Genomic DNA, 23353 nt, shown 5'->3' on the forward strand with positions numbered 1-23353 from the left:
ACGTATTACATGTTCACCTAAATCTATTTAATCTATTGTCCTCTACATATTTCCATATCACTTTACCATACCATCTATACTTATCTAAAAAAAATCATTCCTCTTCCTTATCAAGTTCCCAAGAGTGCTTTTAAAAGTTCCTTCCTGAACCCTTTACTGGAATATTATTTTGGCTATAATCAGAGAAATAATGAAATAGTTTTACTTTCCAGACAGTCAGCACTGCTGATAAGCATAAAATGTTATTCTAGACCACCCTCTTCCTCAGTCATTACATAAAAACCAATGCAAACAAAATAACATTTCCTTCTACTATGGCATAAACGATCACCTCTGAAACAATCTAAAGAAAGATGTGATAGAAGATACGTAAATTATTTGATGTAAATAACAAAATAGACATTCTAGAATGCTATTAAATTAGGTTAGGTGATGCTGTGGTAATAAAAAAGACCCAAAATCTCAGTGGCTTAACATATAACAGTTTATTTCTTACTCCCAAAAGGTTCCCTGCAAGTCCATCAGCTCTCCAGGGCAGGTCCCTTATAAACAGTAACTTAGAGATACAGGCTGCCTCTATCTTGTAGGTACACCAATTGGAGTACATTGAGAGAGCTGGAAGGTCATGCAGGACATTTTTCTGCTCCAGTATTGAAATGACACCTCATTTCTGTTTACAATTTTTGCAATCCCTCTGCTAGAAGTAGTCAAATGGCATTGCCTATCTACAAGGGGCTAGGAAGTGAATGGGAGCACACAGATATTTGGTAAGCTGTTAATGTTTTTGCCATATTCTACAAATAATATAAGCTTTTCTCATATTTTAATGAAAAACAATTTTGGAAAACTCTATGTGGTTATAAAATATCCCTTAAATATATATTTTATCAGCATATATAGTTTTTTGTTTTGGGGTTTTTTTTTGTCTGTTTGTTTTTTAGCAAACAACTAAAGTTATGAAGCTTTAAGGTGATCTAACATGACATCACATTTATAATGTTCCAAGAGCCTTTCTGAGAGATTCTGGTATTTCAACTGCAAAAATTTGGGGAGTCAGTATTTATTTGCTTGATGTTTTCTATCTTTATAATAACTTTACCTGTGATTCAAGGGAACTGATATGAAATCAGTTATTAAAAAATAGCTATTGATTCTCTCATCATGCCAAAATACTTTGTAAATATGACATTACAATTAGCACATCCTCTGTAACAGATGGTTCTTTTTTGAGACATCAATTGATGATTCGTGTTACTCTGATATATCAATATGTAAAATAAAAATAATTCTCAACTCATTCCAGCATTAATGGTAAACAAACACAAGTCACCAAATCTTAGTAAAATATGACACAGAAAGATCAATGATATCATTATGTCCTAAACTGAATTCCTATTTTAATTCAATACTAATGCTTAACACACTGAACTTTTAAACAGCATACTTACTAAGATTTTGGCAGTAGTTTTATGTAACAAGACACATAGCATACTAGAGGTCTGGCACTTAACTTGCTTAGAGTAAACAAGCTTCAATATGAAGGCATTAAATATTTTTTTAAAAACCTTCTTTTTACATGCTAAATATTTTGTCAAGTGTGCAATTAAACCTAGTAACGAAATATAGTAAGATTAAGAAATTACAAACTTGTATCCTAAGCATAAATCATATAAAAAGGATTACTGCTTGTATAGAATATCCCTGGATAATCAAAAATTAATAGTATAAAATATGCAAAATATTTCAGAATCTTTATTAATCAAAAAATACCAGGGTTTATTTAAAATGATTCCCCTCCAAAGGGTATCAAAGTTAATTCAAATAATGTAACACTCTAATGCTAAACATTATTCAGTACTGCTAAAGTGGAGGTAAATTTCACAGAACTGGGGGCTTATACTTTCTGTCTTCTTGTTCACTTGAAGCAGCATACAACATCCCAGAATTTCACTAAATAAGAAAAGAATGGCCGCTGCACTGGCAAAAATAGGATGTGTAAAGATCAAAGGCACACTATTCAGCTAGCCAAAGTGATAGCAAACTCTTTTTTCCCCCACAAGCCCTTTCCCCATGTAAACTAAAATTTATTAAGAAGTTAAATAATTTTCAAAAGTAAGGATTCTGAGACATCATTAAGTCCATGCTTCAAAAATGTCAACTATAGTTGTCTAGATATTTCTGATTATATTTTAAAGATATATCCAAATTAGATACTTTTAAATTAGATACATTTGGGGGGTCAAAATTATTATCTAAAACATTTTAATTCAAAATCCAAATGTTTTAACCACTAGTATGAACAACAGGGTTTTAGCTCTCAGAAGAATTAACCCTGGAAGGGAAAACATACAAACAAAATTATATATTTATGCTGCAGGCAATGATTATGGCCCTTTCTGGCACAGTGGCATATGACTGGCACTCAGTCCAGGAATATTCTACAAACACAAGGAAATTCATGCATTTTGGTAAATATGCCCTAACATTCACAGTTGAAATTTCCTTAAATCCTTGCTTTTTTAAATAGGAAAATCTTAATTTTTTTCTTGTTATCCTGACTTGTGACTTGAACCTGACTTCTTTTTCTTCTTCTTACTATGTTTCTTGTGCTGTTTCTTCTTCTTCTTCTTTGCTTTTTCTCGCTCTTCATGTCTTCTCTTCTTTTTTGTTTGCACTTCCTCTTCATAATCTGATTCTGATGAGTACTCTGATGATGAGGGTTTATCTTCAGGATAAGTCTTCTTTCTTTTTTTGCTGAGACTTCTAATATACTTTTCTTTCTCTGTTTCATCCGTTGACTTCTTTTTCTTTTTCACAGATTCCTTGCTCTCTGATTCAGATTCATATGTAGAGCTTTCTGATGATTTGTATGAATGGTTCTTCTTTTTCTTTCTCTTTTTTCCTTGTTTCTTTTCCTCATCCTCAGAATCTGAACTGCTTGAAGAATCAGAGCTTGATGAAGAAGAAGATGAAGACTGACAAGATTTCTTCTTTTTCTTTTTCTTTTTTTCTTTTTTTTTAGAAGAGCTCTCATTTCCACTCAATAATTTCTCTCTACTTTTTTCTAATTCTTTTTTCCAATTCTCATTCATTTTTTCTTCAAATTCAGCTAATGCCTTGGAGCCTTTCTTTTTATTTTCTAATTGTTTCTTCACTTCTTCCCAGGTGGGCCTTGGTCGATTCAGATAATCTTGTATTGTTGGGCCTGTAGATTGAGTTGAGCCCCTCCATCTGGCCATTGCTATAGGATTCATATAGGCCACTCGATTATCCCGCTTCCCCATGGTGCCTGATGGTTCCAAGAGCAGACTCTCAATGCTAAGAAGAATAAAGATAAACCCTCCTTTGGTGCTTCACCTGCTGGTATATCAAGCAGGCTCCATTCTGTTAGAGAAGCAAAAGGAATGGTTACAAAATGCCTTTAATATAAGACAAAATAAACACATGAGCTTAACTGTTCACTATCTATCATATAGTACAGTAGAAATTTTCAAAATCTTAGACCTTGGGAATAAAGAATATACACATTTAAGACTTTTGCATACTCAAGATATTGTGGTATGGATCTAAAATAAAGTATTTTATATAACTTATGTACAATTCTGACTTACCTGATTTTTTAAATAAATATTTCCTTTTATATTATATGATACTGTTTTCCTTTTTTCATTTGGACTTATTTAGTATAAAAAGAGAAATTTCTATAGCTAAATTCTATATGAGGCAGATCTCCTCCAACTTAAGAGAGGGCAGCACAATCCACTCCACTCAGACAGAAACCTAGGAGGCATACCTGAAAAATCCTCTCCTTCAAGTCTCACATCTAATCCATTACTATATTCTGCTGTTTAAGCCTTGACAATAGGTCTCATATCCATTCACTTTTTCCAGATATATTGTCACCAATTTAGTACAGGCACTATCATCTCTCACTTGGACTATTAATCTCTAGTATCAATTAAGTGTTATCTGCCCGGGACTGCTTAGTGTTTTGTAACAGATTATCTCATTCAATCTCTAGACTAATTCTATGAGGATGATTCTATTATTATCCCTATTTCACAGATGAATAAACTGAGTCTTAGAGAATTTGAGTAACTTGCATAAAGTAATAGCTAATAAATGTCCAAACTAGGATTTAAACCAAGGCAACCTGACTCCAAACCCTGAACACCTGACATAACACTATATTGCCTCTTTACATCAACCTCTTAATTGATACCCTTATTTCTACCCTTATTCTCTTCCATTCCAGCCCCACACTACAACCAGCAGGTCTTAAAATACTACAGTGGCTTTATATTTTAATGAGAATCAAATCCAGACTCCTATAAAGGTACTATATGATCTGCCCTGCTTCTCTTACTTTTTTTTCTTTTTTTAAGATTTTATTATTTATTTGACAGAGAGAGAGCACAAGTAGGCAGAGCAGAAGCTAGAGCAGTAGGCAGAAGAAGAGGGAGAAGCAGACACCCCGCTGTGCAGAGAGCCTGATGGTGGGTCTCAATCCCAGGACCCTGGGATCATGACCTGAGCCGAAGGCAGACACTTAACTGACTGAGACACCCAGGCACCCCTCTCTCTCACTTTCATCACCCCTTTTCTCAATTCTATCTTTTCTTATCTTCTCTTGGTTTCTGGGGCATGATAAGCTCCAAGCTTAGCCATCATGACCCATGCTACTACATTCTTCAGGTCTCAGCTTATTTATTTGTATGTATGTATGTATTCATTTTATTTTATTTATTTTTAGAGAGGGGGGAGGGCCAGAGGGAGAAAGAGAATCTTAAGCAGGCTCCATGCCCAGAGCAGAGTCCAATGTGGGGCTTGATCTCATGACTGAGATCACAACCTGAGCTGAAATCAAGAGTTGGATGCTTTCCAGAGTGGCAGCACCAGCCTGCATGACCCAACAATTGCACTACTGGGTATTTACCCCAAAGATACAGATGTAGTGAAAAGAAGGGGCACATGCACCCCAATGTTTATAGCAGCAATGTCCACAATAGCCAAACTGTGGGAGGAGCCGAGATGTCCTTCAACAGATGAATGGATAAAGAAGATGTGGTTCATATATACAATGGAATATTACTCAGCCATCAGAAAGGATGAATACCTACCATTTGCATTGACATGGATGGAACTGGATGGTATTATGCTAAGTGAAATAAGTCAAGCAGAGAAAGATAATTATCATATGGTTTCACTCATACGTGGAACATAAGGAATAGCACAGAGGACCACAGTAGAAGGGAAGGAAAACTGAATGGGAAGAAATCAGAGAGGGAGACAAACCCTGAGAGACTCTGGACTCCAGGAAACAAACTGAAGGTTGTTAGAGGGGAGGTGGTTGGGGGGATGGGGCAACTGGGTGATGTGCATTGAGGAGGGCACGGGATGTGATGAGTATTGGGTGGTATACGCAACTGATGAATTGTTGAACACTACATCAAAAACTAATGATGTACTATATGTTGGCTAACTGAACATAATAAAAATAAATAAATAAATAAATAGGGAGAATGCTTTAAAAAAAAAGTTGGATGCTTAACCAATTGAGCCACCCAGGTGCCCAGGGCTCAGTTTAAATGTCAATTCCTCTGTAAGGAAATTATTAGGTTGAACTACATAAAACTGCCAATTAGATGGGACAGAAACAAATACCAGCAACTTCATATGCATCAACTTTATATTAAAGCATGCTGCATTTGCATCTGCCCCTCATACAAATTATTTTGTATCACAGATCTTTGCATCTTTTATGCACAACATTTAGCAAACTGGTGATTATTTTATTTGTCTGGTTATTTGGATGTGTGTGTGTGTGTGTGTGTCCACCACTAAATATAAGGCCAAGAAGAGTAAAGGGTATGTTTAATCTTTCTTATTCACCATGGTGTTTCTAGTATCTAACATGCCATGTGGCTCACATTAAGTACTCAATAAATATTGGTTCAGTAATAAACAAATGAATGGATAGATGGGTGTATGGCTCCGGGAGAAAGGGGTATTTAGAGAAACTTCCTAGAATTGGTGATGTCTGTACAGGATTTTAAAGAATAAAAGTTTATCCTGGAAATTAAGACATGAAGGACATTCCAGGCAGAGAAAACAAAATGTGAAAAAAAACACAAAACACAAAAACACAGGGATATGAAAGAGCACCATGTGTTTAGTGTTGATGCAGCCTAAATTTCAAGAAAGCAGTGGCTAGAAGTGAGGATTCATAGACAGGAAATAGCCTGATCACAGAACCCCTCTAAAATATATAGTTGTTAGGAAGCCAACAAAGTCCTTTAAAGAGAAGCAAAAGATGATCAGATATATCATAGATTTTCCTGTCAATCTCCATCCTGACTCTGACCCTTTAAATCAACCAAACATACCTACTCATCATAAGCTCAATGTCACAGATGTTACAGCGACCCTTGGTGATAGTTTACCGCATTTAAAGTGAAGTTAATTGGGAGATAATGACTATTTTAAACAGGAGAATGATATGACCATGTTTGAGTGTTTACAAAACAATTTTTTATAGCATGGAAGTTGGATTGGATGCAAGTAAGAATGAAGGCAATGAGATCACTTAAGTGTTCATTCAGACAAGAAATGAAAGGGTCTAAAATAAAATCAGCAGCATTTTGAATAGAGAGGGGAAGATACCTGAGAAATGTTGAGATGATTACACTAAAATTAATGACTAATTGTATACAAAGGGTGAGAGCGAGAAAGGACAAGATTCTGGCTTGTGAGCATAGATATAAGGCAATGCCAATGACTGGGTAATATAGGAAATGGCAGACTTTAAGGAAAGGTCTACATTCAATATTGGATTCATAAAGTTTGAGGTGCCTATGAGACATCTGAATGGAGCTGCATGTAGAAAATCAGATGTATGGGTGTTGGCATGCTGGAATGTGACCTGAATTAGAGATGTAGGATTGGCAGTCACTGAGTGAAGGCTAAATACATGAGAGAAAAATTAAATTACCTTGGGGAGATTTCAGATGAAGAAAGACTTGAGCTCAGTCATTTAAGTGTCTGGCTCTTGATTTTGGCTCAGGTCATAATCTCAGGGTCAAGGGATTGAGCCCTACGTCAGGCTGTGCTAAACGTGTAGTTTGCTTGAGATTCTCTCTCCCTCTTCCTCTGCCCCTCTCTCTGCTCACACACACTCTCTAAATACATAAATACATAAATAAATAAATAAATAAATAAATAAATAAATAAATAAAATCATTAAAAATTTAAAAAATATAAAACAGCTTATGTGAATTATAGTGTATATATACAATGGAATACAATATCCACAACATATTGTTGAGTGAACAGTTCGTCAAATGTAAATATCAGTTATCTCTGCATACTGGGGAGGCATAATTTCCTTTTGTATGTTTTTCTATAATGTTTACATTTTCTACAATGAGCAGGTGTCATCTTTACCTTTAAAAATCCAGAGAAGAAAAGATATCATGGACAATATTAAATACAGTAGATGGATCAAGTAAGATAAAATCTGAAAATATCCATTAAATTTAGCTATGAAGAAATCATTAGTAACCTTTGCTAGTACAATTTCAATTAAACAGTGAGGGCAGAAGCCAGAAGACCACAGGTTAAAGACTTTAAAGACTAAATGGGAGTTGAGAAGGTAAAGATATAGGGTATAAAGATACATTTGAGAAAAAAAATAAAGAGATAAGATGGTAACTATCATGAAGGATGCAGAATTAAAGAAAATGATTTTTTTTTTGTATTTGTTTTTGTCACTGAAGAAACTTGAACAGATTCACAGGGTGACAAGACCAATGGAGTTATAGGGGTACCTGGGTGGCTGAGGGTCCTGGGATCGAGCCCCTCATCTGGCTCCCTGCTCAGCGGTAAGCCTGCTTCTCCCTCTCCCACTCCCCCTGCTTGTGTTCCCTCTCTTGCTGTGTCTCTCTCTGTCAAATAAATAAATAAAATCTTAAAAAAAAGAATGGTGTATAATGAGAGAGTTTTAAGAAAATAAAAAAGGAGATAGAAAAGAGAGGGAATAACTAATGTGGCAAAACTGTAGAGAAAGCAGAGAGGACTCAAAGTCACAGGTAGAAAATGCCTCTTCTTGCAAGAACAGATGCAAAGAATAAAGAGATGGTATAGGTGCAGGGCTTTTTTTTTTTTGTGGAGGGAGAAATGAAAGGGAAAAAGATGAAGTATTTCTCACATAATGGCCTTCATTTTCACTCAGTGGTAGGTGCCAAGGTCATCTACTAAAATTAAGGCAGGTCAAGGTAAGTTTTGAGACCAATAACTAAAATTCCTGAGAGGATGCTGACACCAGGTAAGTGTGGGAGGCCTTCAAAACTGCAGAATGTGTGTGGTCTTTTCTCAGAAGATTAAGCACACTGAGAAAAAAGAAAAAGTAACACCACCAAAGTTCTCTTGCTCAAATAATCTTTGCTTTAGAATTTAAAATTCTTTTTTTCTATTCCAGAAGAGAAACTTGATTCTCTATATCCCTATTTATATGAAGTATGTTAATTTTGTATAGAGATTAGATACAAATTTTGACAGTCCTGCTGATAATTTGAGTATTATAATAATTCAGTGTTCATTCATTGTCAAAATAATTCCCTTTTGATCTGGATAGGAGTTAAAATGGCAGAGTAGTAGGAGGACTTTATGCTTGCTTCATCCCTGGAACACAGCTAGATAAATATCAAATCATTCTGAACCACCAGGGAATTGATCTGAGGTAAGAGAACAAAATGCACAACTAGAGGGAGGAAAAAGGCCACACTGTGGAAGGTAGGTGGTATGGAGATGGGATCTGGGGGAGAAAAGAATTGCTGGTGCCTTAGAGGGGAGGGAGTCCTGATCAGGGAGAAAGGAGAGAGAGAAGGGGGGTGGATACAAGGCACAGCACAAGAAAAACACTTCCCCAAAACCACTGATGGGGAAAACGAGAGGGGCTGATAATCACAAGTTTTTACAAGCAGCAGAGCTCAAAGTCTGAAGTTTTAAAAGTCCGTGCAATTGCCAGGGTGGAGCCTGGCAGATGTAGACGTGCTCCAGTGGAGGAGGGCAGAGGCCTAGGAATGGAGAACATGGTCTGAGGATCCCCTGGGATGCACTGGGAGAGAGAGTTTCTCTTCCTGGAGGTGGCACTGCCTCTCTGGGGACAAGAGAGCTGATGGGCACCACTGAGCTGCCCCATTCATTAGCATAGGAGCAGAGGCAGCTGCTGAGGGCAGCTAATCTAGACACCAGCTCTTTCCTGCACTTTATCATAAACTCCAAGGCCCTACGTGTTCGTGCAACTGCCCTTTTGGGACAAATCAACAACAGCCACAATGCAGCAAGACCCTCCCCCAGAGGATCACCACTGGTCTGTGAGACGCCAGGTCCCTAAAGTTTGGAGTTTTGAAACAAAGCTAGCATGCCTCACATAAAATATAGGAGCACTGAGGCGCTCTGTGAGCAGATGGCTTGGACACAAATAAGGAGAAGACAGGGATCTGAGGGATATTTGGGACACATGAGGGGTGATTTTTTCACTCTTCTGCAAGGGCTTCCCGAACAGTGGCAGGCATGAACTCCCCTGTCTGGGGATGAGAGACGTGGCTGCTATCATTTTTACCCCTGCCCATCAGCACGAAGGACTTCAGTGAGCAGCATAGTGCCCATAGTGGAGACTTGAGCCGCTTACATCAAGCTCCACCTCCCTGCATTCTGCAGGTGCTTTTTCACTAGGGCAAGTGTGCCTAAGAGTCGGAGTAGCAGCAGGCCCCTCCCCCAGAAGAACAGCACAAGACGCCGCACCCATCAAGATCATAGAATGCTGCAAAAGTTCAGCTTTAGGGGAAATATGATCTAGCCTCTTTCAACAAGCAGACCAAAACACACCTAGTTAAAACTTGCCACATGGTGGATAAGGTTCAAACACTCTAAACTGCAGGCAAGGAGAAACTCTGCAGAGGACAGACATGACGGAGACAGTAGCCAAAACATAAGAGCAGAGTGTACACCACATACACCAGAAACACTTCCTGAAGCTTCAGGCCCTGGACAGTATATGACCCCTTCTTAATACAGCATTACTCTCAGGAACAGTACAAATATCAGGCTTTCCTAACACACGGAAGACAGACTTACACAAAATGCCAAGATGGAGGAATTCATCCCAGAAGAAAAAACAAGAGGTTATGGCCAGGGATCTAATCAAAACAGAAATAAATAATATGTCTGAACCAGAATTTAAAACAACAATCATGAGGATACTAGCTAGGCTTGAGAAAAGCATAAAAAATACCAGGGAGTACATTACCACAGAGATAAAAGATGTAAAAATTAGTCAGGCTGAAACAAAAAAATACTATAACTGAGATGCAAAACAGACTGGATGTAATGACCACAAGGATAGAAGCAGAGAAATGAACAAGTCAGATAGAAGATAAAATTATGGAAAAAATGAAGATGAAAAAAGAGGGAAAGAAAAATATTGGATCATGAATGTAGACTTAGGGGACTCAGCAACTACATGAAACATAGTAATATTTGTATCATAGGAGTCCCAGAAAAAGAAGAAAGGGAAAAAGGGGCACAAGGTTTATTTGAGCAAATATAGCTGAAAATGTCCCTAATATGGGGAAGGAGATCTCCCATCAAAATCAACAAAAGTAGGCCAACACCAAGATATATCATAATAAAATTTGTAAGATATAGAGATCAGAAAAGAATCCCAAAAGCACAAGGGAAAAGAAATCCCTACTCTACAAGAAAAGAAAAATAAATTTAGCAGCAGATCTGTGTACAGAAACTGTGTAGGCCAGAAGAGAGTGGCATGATATATTCAATGTGTTGATTGGGAAAAATATACAGCCAAGAATATTTTCTCCTGCAAGACTGTGATTCAGAAAAGAAAGAGAGAGAGTTTCCCAGACAAACAAAAACTAAAGGAGGTTGTGACATTAAACCAGCCCTGCAAGAAATATTAAAGGGAACTCTTTGAGTACAAAAGAAAGGCCAAAAGCAACAAAGACTTGAAAGGAAGAGAGAAAATCTCCAGAAACAATGACTTTACAGGTAATACAACGGCATTAAACTCATATCTATCAATCATCACTCTGAATGTAAATGGATTAAATGTTCCAAACAAATGACATAGGGCATTAGTATGGATAAAACACCAACAGCAACAAAACAAAACAAAAACAAAAACAAAAAACAAGACCCATCCATCTTCTACCTACAAGCGATTCAGTTCAGACCAACAGCCACCTGCTGATAGAAAGTGAGGGAATAGAGACCATTTATCATGCTAATGGAGATCAACAGAAAGCTGGAGTAGCTATCTTTACATCAAAGTTGATTTTAAAACAAAGACTGTAACAAGACATGGTGAAGGGCACTATATCAAAATAAAGGTGTCTATCTGACAAGAAGATCCAATAATTGTAAATATTTATGCCCACAACTTGGGAGCACCTAAATATATAAATCATTAATGACAAACATGAAGAAACTAACCGATAACAATACAATAATAGTAGGGGACTTTTATAGAAATGGACAGATCATCTAAGCAGAAAATCAACAAAGAAACAATGGCTTTGAATAACAAACTGGACCAGAGGGACTTAATGGACATATTCAGAACATCTTATCCTAAAGAAGCAGAATATACATTCTTTTGGACTGCACATCACATGGAACATTCTATAGAATAGATCACATGCTGGGTCACAAATCAGGCCTAAACAAGTACAAAAAGATTGAGAACATACCATGCATATTTTTGGACCACAACACTATGAAACTTAAATTCAACATGAAAAAATTTGGAAAGACCACAAATACATGGAGGTTACAGAACATCCTACTAAAGAATGAATGGGTTAACCAGGAAATTAAAGAATAAATAAAAAAATATAGGGAAGCAAACAAAAATGAAAAGACAACAGTCCAAAACCTTTGGGATGCAGCAACAGTGGTCCTCAGAGGGAAGTATATTGCAATACAGGCCTACCTCAAGTATCAAGAAAAGTCTCAAATGTACAACTTAATCTTACACATCTAAAGGAGCCAGAAAAGGAAGAACAAATTAAGCCTAAAGCAAGCAGAATAAGGGAAATAATAGAGTAGAAATAAATAATATAGAAACAGAACAACCCTGGTAGAACAGATCAATGAAACTAGAGCTGGTTCTTTGAAAGAATTAAAAAAATTGATAAATCACTAGCCAGACTTATCAAAAAGAAAAGAGAAAGGACACAAATAAATAAAATCATGAACAAAAGAAGAGAGATCACAACCAAAACCACAGAAAAACAAACAGTTGTAAGATAATATTATAAAAAATTATATGTCAACAAATTGGGCAATGTGGAAGAAATGGATAAATTCTTAGAAACATATAAACTACCAAAACTGAAAGACGAAGAATTACAAAATTTTAAAAGAACCACGACCAACAAAAATGTGAATCGGTAATCAAAAATCTCCCAATAAATAAAAGTCCAGGGCCAAATGGCTTTCCAGGGGAATTCTACCAAACATTTAAAGAAGAATTAACACCTATTCTTCTGAAACTGTTCCAAAAAATAGAAATGGAAGGAAAACTTCCAAACTCATTCTATGAGGCCAGCATTACCTTGATCCCAAAACCAGACAAAGACCCCACTAAAAAGGAGAATTACAGGCCAATATCCCTGATGAACATGGGTGCAAGAAGCTTCAACGAGATACTAGCAAATCGAATTCAACAGTACATTAAAAAAATTATTCACCATGATCAAGTGGGATTTACTCCTGGGCTGCAGGGTTGATTCAATATTCACAAATCAATTGACATGATACACCACATTAATATAAGAAAGGATAAGAACCATGTGATACTCTCAATAGTTGCAGAGAAAACATCTGACAAAACAGAGCATCCATTTTGATAAAAGCCCTCAACAAAGTAGGGACAGAGGGAACATACCTCAACATCATAAAGGCCATAAAGAAAGACCTACAACAAATATAATCCTCAATGAGGTAAAACAGAGCTTTTCCTCTATGGTCAGGAACAATACAGGGATGTCCATTCTCACCAGTGTTATTTAACACAGTACTGGAAGTCATAGTCTCAGCAATCAGACAACAAAAAGAAATAAAATGCATCCAAATCAGTAAGGGAGAAGTCGAACATTCACTATTTATAGATGACATGATACTCTATGTAGAAAATCTGAAAGATTCCTCCAAAAAATTGCTAGAACTCATATACCAATTCAGCAAAGTCACAGGATACAAAATTAATGTACAGAAATCTGTTGCATTTCTATACACCAATAGTGAAGCAGCAGAAATAGAACTCAAGAAATCGATCCAATTTCCAATTGCACCAAAACCCATAAGATCACTAAGCATAAACCTAACCAAGGAGGTAAAAGATCTGTACTCTGAAAACTATAGAACACTTATGAAAGAAATTGAAAAGGACACAAAGAAATGGAAAAATATTCCATGCTCATGGATTAGAAGAACACACATTATTAAAATGACTATACTACCCAAAGCAATCTACACATTTAAGGCAATCCCTATCAAAATACCACCAGCATTTTTCATAGAGCTAAAACAAACAATCCTAAAAATTTGTATGGAACCACAACAGGCTCCAAATAGCCAAATCAATTTTAAAAAAGAAAAGCAAAGCTGGAGGCATCACGAATCCGGATTTCAAGCTATATTACAAAGCTGCAGTCATCATGACAGTATGGTACTGGCATAAAAACAGACACATAGATCAATGGAACAGAATAGAGAACCCAGAAATGGATCCACAACTATATGGTAAACTAATCTTCGACAAAGCAGGAAAGAATATCCAATGGGAAAAAGTCTCTTCAACAAAGGTGTTGGGAAAACTAGACAGCAACATGAAAAAGAATGAAACTGAACCACTTTCTTACACCATACACAAAAATAAATTCAAAATGGATTTAAGACCTAAATATGAGGCAGGAAATCATCAAAATCCTAGAGGAGAATGCAGGCAGCAACATTTTTGACATCAGCCATAGCAACTTCTTACTAGTTACATCTCCAGAGACAAGGGAAACAAAAGCAAAAATGAACTACTTAGACTTCATCAAGATAAAAAGCTTCTGCACAGCAAAGATAACAAACAACAAAACTAAAAGGCAACCTTCAGAACGCGAGAAGAGATTTGCAAATGACATAACTGATAAAGGGTTAGTATCCAAAATCTATAAAGAACTTATCAAACCCAATACTCAAAAAACTAATAATCCAGTTAGGAAATGGGCAGAAGACATGAGTAGACATTTTTCCAAAGACATCCAGATGGCTAACAGACACAAGAAAAGATGCTCAACATCACTGATCATCAGGGAAGTACAAATCAAAACTACAATGAGTTATCACTTCACACCTACCAGAATGGCTAAAATTAACAACTCAGGAAACCACAGATGTTGGCAAGGATGCAGAGAAAAGGGAATCCTCCTACCTGTTGGTGGGAATGTAAACTAGTGCAGCCACTCTGGAAAACAGTATGAAGGTTCCTCAAAAAGTTAAAAATAGAACTACCCTACAATCCAGCAATTGCACTACTAGGTATTTACCCAAAGGATACAAACATGCTGATTAGAAGGAGCACATGCATCTGGATGTTTATAGCAGCCATTATCAACAATAGCCAAATTATGGAAAGAGCCCAAAAGTCCATCAACTGAGAAATGGATAAAGGAGTTGTGAGGTGTGTGTGTGTGTGTGTGTGTGTGTGTGTGTGTACACACATACAATGGAATATTAGCCATCAAAAAATGAAATTTTGCCATTTGCAATTTTTTTTTGCAATTTGTGCAATATGGTATTCCACATTAAATACCGTATGATTTCACTCATATGTGGAATTTATGAAACAAACAGATAAACATAGGGAAGGGAAAAAAAAGAGGGAAGCAAACCATAAGAGACTCAACTATACAGAACAAACTGAGGTTTGGTGGAGGAAGGTGGGTGGGGGATAGGTTAAATGGGTGATGGGTATTAAGGGGTACTTGTGATGAACAGTGGATGTTAAATGTAAGGGATGAATCACTAAATTCTACACCTGAATCCAATTTCACTATATATGTTAACTATCTAGAATTTAAATAAAAACTTGAAATAAAAAAATAAAAAATAAAAATAATGAAATAAAAAATAACCACATCAAGAAATTATTTTGCAACATAAACAAACAATTCCCTTTTGATCTTCTATTATGTACCACACACTTATGTTATATGCCGTGGAGACTACGGTCTAGTAAAGTAGTAGCCATTACACAAATATTAACAAAATGAGTATGTAATTATAACCATGATTAGAATGATGAAGGAAAAGTACAGGATGCTAGTGAAAGCTATAATGAGGGACCTAATTCAGAATGGAAGGTCAGTTCTCAGACCCTAACATAATCTGAGACCTGATGGGTAAATCAGAGCTAGCCAGATGAAGGAGTTGAACAGGATGCGAGTAATAAAAAAGCCAAAGTTGACTGAATGTTCCAAGCAGAAGGAATAACAGATGTTAAGGTCTTGAGGTGAAAAGAAAAAGCCAAATACAATGCAAAATATTGACATTATTACACTCTTGAAAATCAGTCATCATATAATTTTCTCCTTCTTGAAAGTGATTGTATCTGTACTATTTTTCAATGAACATGTTCTGGTAAAAGTCTATGAATTTTAGTTAATTAAAGGCATATTTTAATGTTTCATAATGAAATTTATATTGTAAATATCGCCAAAGCTAGTTGCTTTAGAGACTTACTCTATTTTAAAAATAATTTCATTGAACTTTCAGTGATATGTCTAACTGTGGACAAATTCTTACAGACACATGCACTTTAGTTGAAAAACCTTTTCAAATTAGTTGGTAATCACTCTGAGACTTAATCTGAAGCACCCAACTCTTCTGCAAAGGTCTGGACATTTGGATGAGGTTCCTATAAAAATAAGCTTACTGTGGGGCACCTGGGTGGCTCAGTCAGTTAAGCGTCTGCCTCCGGTTCAGGTCATGATCCTGGGGTCCTAGGATCGAGCCCCGCATCAGGCTCCTTGCTCTGCAGGGAGCCCGCTTCTCCCTCTCCTCCCCACTTGTACTCTCTCACTGTCTCTCCTCTCTCACTCTCTAATAAATAAATAAAATCTTTAAAAAAAAGCAGCTTACTGTTCTTTGTTCACACTAGTTAAACTAAATTGAAATAACATGCTACTGAAATAAATGCCTCTTATAAAGTTACTGAAAGGATTTAAGATAGTAATGAATTTACTAAATTATAAAATAATTGTCTACACATATATGCTAACAATACCTTAAATTATCACAGTATGTTTTGCCATTCCACACAGAATGAGATAGAGAACAGCCACAGAACAATCTAATCCATAGGCCAAATAGGAGTCAGAGAGAGTTAATGAAGAAATTTAATGTTGCTTCACAATTTCTTGAAAATATCTAACTCTATCAAGTGTACGTGACATGATATCCGTTCTTCTCAATAAAACTCAAGCATGAGTGCATTCTATTTTAATTGTTAACATGACTACTTTGAGAGAGAAATTACTGCCCTTAGTTTAACTGGGAACAACCTGATAGAAAACTATATACTGTGTTGAAACCATTCTCCTCATGTGAATTCCCTCTAGCATAGTCGTGTCATGGAACAGTTGCTATTCTAAAGAAAAGGTGCAGAATTTGAAATAATGCTTCATCTTTCTTTCCTTTATAGAACTGCCAAATAATAAAAGATCAGTCTCTACCATGTTAAGAATGATACCAAAAAGCTTACAGCAGCATCAAAATATTGCAGATGCAAGAGATAAAATAGAAGGGAATGTTTTTGAGAGGGTAGAATTTCTTTTTTTTAAATTTTTTTATTAACATATAATGTATTATTTGTTTCAGGGGTACAGGTTTGTGATTCATCACTCTTACACAATTCACAGTGCTCACCATAGTACATACTCTCCCCAATGTCCATCACCCAGCCACCCCATCCCTCCCACACCCCTCCACTCCAGCAACTCTCAGTTTGTTTCCTGAGATTAAGAGTCTCTTATGGTTTGTCTCCCTCTCTGGTTTCATCTTGTTTCATTTTTCCCTCCCTTCCCCTATGATCATCTGTCTTGCTTCTCAAATTCCTCATATCAGTGAGATCATATGATACTTGTCTTTCTCTGATTAACTTATTTCGCTTGGCACAATAAATACCCTCTAGTTCCTTCCATGTTGTTGCAAATGGCAAGATTTCATTTTTTTGATGGCTGCATAATATTCCATTGTATATATACCACATCTTCTTTATCTGTTCATCTGTTGAGGGACATCTAGGCTCGTTCCATAGTTTGACTATTGTGGACATTGCTGCTATAAACATTGGGGTGCATGTGCCCCTTTGGATCACTACATTTGTATCTTTGGGGTAAATACCCAGTAGTGCAATTGCTGGGTTGTAGGGTAGCTCTATTTTCAACTTTTTGAGGAACCTCATACTGTTTTCCAGAGTGGCTGCACCAGCTTGCATTCCTACCAACAGTGTAGGAGGGTTCCCCTTTCTCTGCAACCTCACCAACAGTAGAATTTCTTTTCTTTTTTTTTTTTTAAAGATTTTATTTATTTATCTGAGACAGAGAGAATGAGAGAGACAGAGAGCACATGAGAGGGGGGAGGGTCAGAGGGAGAAGCAGGCTCCCTGCAGAGCAGGGAGCCCGATGCGGGACTTGATCCCGGGACTCCAGGATCATGACTTGAGCCGAAGGCAGTCGCTTAACCAACTGAGCCACCCAGGCGCCCCAGTAGAATTTCTAAGTATAAATTTTAGCTGTTTAAAGAAACGAGTATTTCACCCTCTTATTTATTGTAATATAGTAACATTTTGTATTTTGTATTCAGAAAAACAAATCATCATTATTGTTTAGCTTTTATTCTAATGAAGTAAAATGCTTTTTACTATTTTTATTAAAAAATTTCAATGTAATTTAACATACCATAATGTAATTATATATATTATGAATTCTGGATAGGAAAGGAATTTTTTATTGAAGTATAGTTGACATACAATATTATATTAGTTTCAGGTACATAACATAGTGATTTGACAATTCTATACATTATACAGTGCTCACCATGATAAGTGTAGATACTATTTGTCATTATACAAATTTATTACAATATTATTGACTATTTCCCTATGCTGTACTTTTCATCTCCATGACTAATTTATTTTACAGTTGGAAGTCTGTACCTCTTAATCCCCCTTTTGCCCATCCCCCTACACTCTCTCTTCTGGCAACCATCAGTTTGTTCTCTGTATTTATGAGTCTGTTTGGTTTTTTTGCTCATTTGATTTGTTTTTTAGATTCCACATGTAAGTGAAATCATACAGTATTTGTCTTTCTCTGTCTGACTTATTTCAGTTAACATAATAGCCTCTAAGTCCATCTATGTTGTCACAAATGACACGATTTCATTCTTTTTTATGGCTAATATTTCATTATATATACACACACACACAGCTTTTTTATCCATTAGTCTATCAGTGGACACTTATGTTGCTTACATATGTTGGCTTTTGTAAATAATGCTACAATAAACAGGGGTGCATATATCTTTTCAAATTAGTGTTTTTGTTTTCTTCTCTGGGTGAAATACCCAACAGTGGAATTACAGGAACACATGGCTTTTTTATTTTTAATATTTTGTGGAACCTCCATACTGTTTTCCATAGTGGCTGCAGTAATTTACATTCTCACCAACAGTGCACAGTGCACAAGGGTTCCTTTTTCTCCACATCCTTGCCAACACTTGCTATTTATTATTATTTTTTTAATAGTAGCCATTCTGACTTGCAGGAAGTGATATCTTATTGTGGCTTTGATTTGCATTTCCCTGATGATTAGTGATGTTGTGCATCTTTTCATGTGTCATTTGGCCATCTGTATGTCTTCTTTGGAAAATATGTCTATTCAGGTCCTCTGCCCATTTTTAAATCAGATTATTTGTTTTTGTTTTTGTGTGTGTGAGTTGAGTTGTATAAAGTCTTTAGATATTTTGCAGATAAACCGCTCATTGGATATATCATTTGCAAATATATCCTCCCATTTTGTAGGTTGACTTTTCATTTTGATGATGGTTTTCTTCACTTCGAAAAATCCTTTTTATTTTGATATAGTCCCAATAGTTTATTTTTGCTTTTGTTTCCCTTGCCTGAGGAGACATTCAGAGAAATATTCCTAAGGCCAATGTCCAAGAGATTACTGCTCATGTTTTTCTTTAGGAGTTTTATATTTTCAGGTCTTACATTTAGGTCTTTAATCCATTTTGAGTGAAATGCTTTATTAAAACATTTTTTAATTTTAGAATATTTTTTGATTTACAGAAAAGTTGCAATTCTTGTATCCTCTGTACCCAGTTTCTGTTATTTAATATGAAACACTTGCCACAACTGATGAGCCAATACTGACATAGTCATATCAACTAAAGTCCATTATTTATTCTAATTCCCTTAGTTTTTAGCTAATGCCATTTTTTTTATCCCAGGAATCCATCCAGGGTACCACATTACATTTAGTCACCAGGTCTCCCAGGCTCCTCATGATTATGGAAGTTTCTCAGAATTTCCTTGGTTTTGATGACCTTGACTGTTTTTGAGGAGTACTGATCAGACATTTATTAGAATCCTCTTCAATTTGGGCTTCTCTGATGTTTTTCTCATGGTTGGAATTAGGTTTAAATTCTTGGAAGAAAGAACACAGGTAAGGAACCATTCTTATCACATCCTACCAAGGATAGATGTGTTGATCACCTGAGGTAGTGTTTGTCTTATTTCTCCACTGTAAGATTACCCTCCTTTTCCATACTGTACTACTTGGTTTTCCTCTCACATTTTTAGCTTCTCCTTTCCAGTTTCCTTTTCAGGTTCTTTCACATTGACCAAAAATAAATATAAAATAATATTTGTTAAAGTTTTTGCACTAAACTGGTGGTAAGGTTTAGGTTACCGAACTAAAACTTAAAGTAACAAAAAAATGTAATAAAAAGGTATGCTGACCAGAACAAAAGGTTCTTTTATTCAGGCAAAGTAATAATCCTCCTTAAAAGGTTATGATTAGCACTTTCTCACCATTATAATTATTTAATCAATTGTAAATAACTACTGTAAGTAACTACAAATTGATCCCTGTTATCACACTTTTCCTACCTACAATCGGTCATTGAATGTATTCTTCCCCATTGCTGAAATTCCTCTACCCTCAATGGAATCATTGTTCTGAAACCCAATTTCCTGAAACAAATTCTGTTCCAACATCTGGACTCCTAATTTTATATTTCTATAGTGCTGTCAAATTTACAGAGTAAATTAATAAAAGAAGTATTAGAGTAAATTTTATGAAATAATTTAATAATCTAAAACAATCTATGGAATAAATTAACTTTTTACCTTCCTTGATATCTCTAAATATTTATGACCAAAATGAACTGACTAATATAAACCTTTCTGATAGCAACAAACAGATATGACTCTAAGACTATAACTCAAAATGGGATACCAGGACCCATGGGGTTCTCCAAGATACTCCCAGGGGGTCTGCAAGGTTCTCATTTTTCCAACTATGTTATTTATATGAGGCCTTATTTTCTTCATATACTTCAACCAAAACATCATATCACAACAGATTAAATGTAGAAATATATATGAGAATTATTAAGCCAGCATTAAAGAGATTTAAAACTGTAAAATAATACATCCTGTTCACTAAATATTTTTAATTTGGAAGATATAATTACTTCTCATAAAATGTTATCAGGTTAAAATGCAATGGCCTTATTAACTGGTATTTTCAAATGAGTTAATAAACATTTTAAACATTTTTTAAAATTTTATTATGTTATGATAGTCACCATACAATACATCATTAGTTTTTGATGTGGTGATCCACGATCCATTGTTTTTGTATAACACCCAGTGCTCCATGCAGTACGTGCCCTCCTTAATACCCATCACTGGGCTAACCAATCCCCCCTACCCCCTCCGCTCTAAAACCCTGTTTGTCTCTGAGAGTCCAGAGTCTCTCATGGTTCATCTCTCCCTCCAATCCCCCCCCCTCATTTTTCCCTTCCTTCTCCTAATGTCCTCCATGCTATTCCTCATGTTCCACAAATAAGTGAAACCATATGATAATGGACTTTCTCTGCTTGACTTATTTCACTTAGCATAATCTTCTCCAGTCCCATCTATGTTGATGTAAATGTTGGGTATTCTCAGTTTTTACTTTTAATACCTTAAGGATCAATAGCTATTATTTATCAGATACTATTTACCACTTAAACAAATGCTCTTTGGGGTCCTCAGTAATATGTAATGAAGTAAAGCAATCCTGAAACAAAAAACTCCAAGAACCATTGCTATGACAAAATGTTTCTCAGAGTATGTGCACTGATTGTTTGTATCATAGCCACCTAGGATACTTGTTAAAAATATAGATTTCTGGACTTCAGAAATCCAGGGGTCATGAACTTACATTTTTAACATAGCCCTCAGGTGATTCTAATGCATACTAATACTAGAAAATTCTAATAAAAATGTATATTGACTTTGGAGCCTAATGGATTCCAACCCTAGTTGTGCTGCTTCCTTGTTATAATCCTAGCATGTATCACTCTTCACTGATTACCTAAACTTACTTTCCCCTCCCTCCATCTCCTAAATCCTCTTCCCACTGCACATCCTCAATTAAATAGTTCCTCATTTCCAGAGAAAGCTCAAAAATTTCTATGTAACAGGAGTTTAGAAGCAGGAATCATCTGGATCTTAGAGAAAGATAGGGGCTTAAAGTTGCACTTCCACAGGAAGCACACTACTTTTGCATAGGTTGTTTTCTTTGGGGTGACTAAGGGAGAGATCTGGTAGAGAGAAAATATCCCCTGGGCTACTCATTAGCAAAACCACTTACTTATTTGCATCTGGTCCTGAACAGGAAAGGCCTCCTCAAAGGATTTTATTTTCTGTTCTTCACCTTGGAGCATATGGCACAGTGAAGTGGGTGGACATTTTGTCTTTCCTTAGCCTCACCCCATGTCAGTTAACTTAGCTCCACCCCAAATCAGTTATACTCATAAAGCTGTCATCTCCTACTTCCTCAATGTTTGCTGTGATTTGCACACACAGTTCTGACCAGAGGCCTGGAACTGGTTATGATGTTATTGATTTAACCAATTAAGAGAAACCTAACAAAAATCAATTAAATTGTGCCCAGCAGTGAACAATGCTTTAAGTAACACAGGGTAATTTAAAGATAGCAAATATAGGAGGCCAGAGAAAAACAACTCAGAATCCATGAAAATAGAATCAGAGAAATAAGTGACCCCATGAAACATTCCAATGTCAAAATTATTGGAATCCCAGAGGGGGTGGAGAGAGAGAGAGGACTAGAAGATATATTTGAGCAACTCATAGCTGAGAACTTCCCTAATCTGGGGAATGAAACAAGCATTCGCGACCTAGAGGCAGACAGGACCCCTCCCAAGATCAAGGAAAACAGACCAACACCCCGGCATGAAATAGTAAAACGTGCAAATCTTAGAACAAAGGAAACCATCTTAAGGGCAGTTAGGGGGAAGAGATTCCTTACATACAGAGGGAGTAATATCAGAATAACATCAGACCTATCCACAGAGACCTGGCAAGCCAGAAAGGGCTGGCAAGACATATTCAGTGTACTAAATGTGAAGAACATGCAGCCAAGAATACTTTATCCAGCAAGACTGTCATTTAGAATGGATGGAGAGATGCAGAGCTTCCAAGACTGGCAGAAACTAAAAGAATATGTGACGACTAAGCTGGCCCTGCAAGAAATATTAAGGGGAGCTCTATAAAAGGAGAAAGACCCCAAGAGTGATATACAACAGAAATTTACAGGGACAAACTATAAAAACAAAGTCTTCACAGGCAATATGATGACAATAAATTCATATCTTTCAATAATCACTCTCAATGTGAACAGCATAAATGCTCCCATAAAATGGCACAGGGTTGCAGATTGGATAAAAAGACAGGACCCATCCATACGCTGTCTACAAGAGACTCATTTTGAACCTAAAGATACATCCAGACTGAAAGTGAAGGGATGGAGATCCATCTTCCATGCCAGAGGACCTCAAAAGAATGCTGGGGTAGCAATTCTTATATCAGACAAGTTAGATTTTAAATTAAGACTGTAGTTAGAGAAAAAGAAGGACACTATATCATTCTTTTTTTTTTTTAAAGATTTTATTTATTTATTTGACAGAGAGAGACACAGCGAGAGAG

General features: G+C 36.2%; 1 protein-coding gene across 1 annotated transcript in view; it reads right to left on the reverse strand.

The window, feature by feature from the left end:
- Positions 1–470: 470 nt before the first annotated feature.
- The window catches only part of FAM133A (family with sequence similarity 133 member A), a 35233-nt gene continuing 12350 nt past the window's right edge, over positions 471–23353 (reverse strand). The window contains exon 3 of the mRNA XM_031026132.2: positions 471–3384. Coding sequence (XP_030881992.1) covers positions 2550–3284 — 735 coding nt within the window. The 5' untranslated portion in view covers positions 3285–3384 and the 3' untranslated portion in view covers positions 471–2549. The remainder of the gene's footprint in view (positions 3385–23353) is intronic.

The sequence above is a fragment of the Leptonychotes weddellii genome, chromosome X (assembly GCF_054177405.1).
Source record: "Leptonychotes weddellii isolate Sample4059 chromosome X, ASM5417740v2, whole genome shotgun sequence".
Taxonomy (NCBI): domain Eukaryota; kingdom Metazoa; phylum Chordata; class Mammalia; order Carnivora; family Phocidae; genus Leptonychotes; species Leptonychotes weddellii.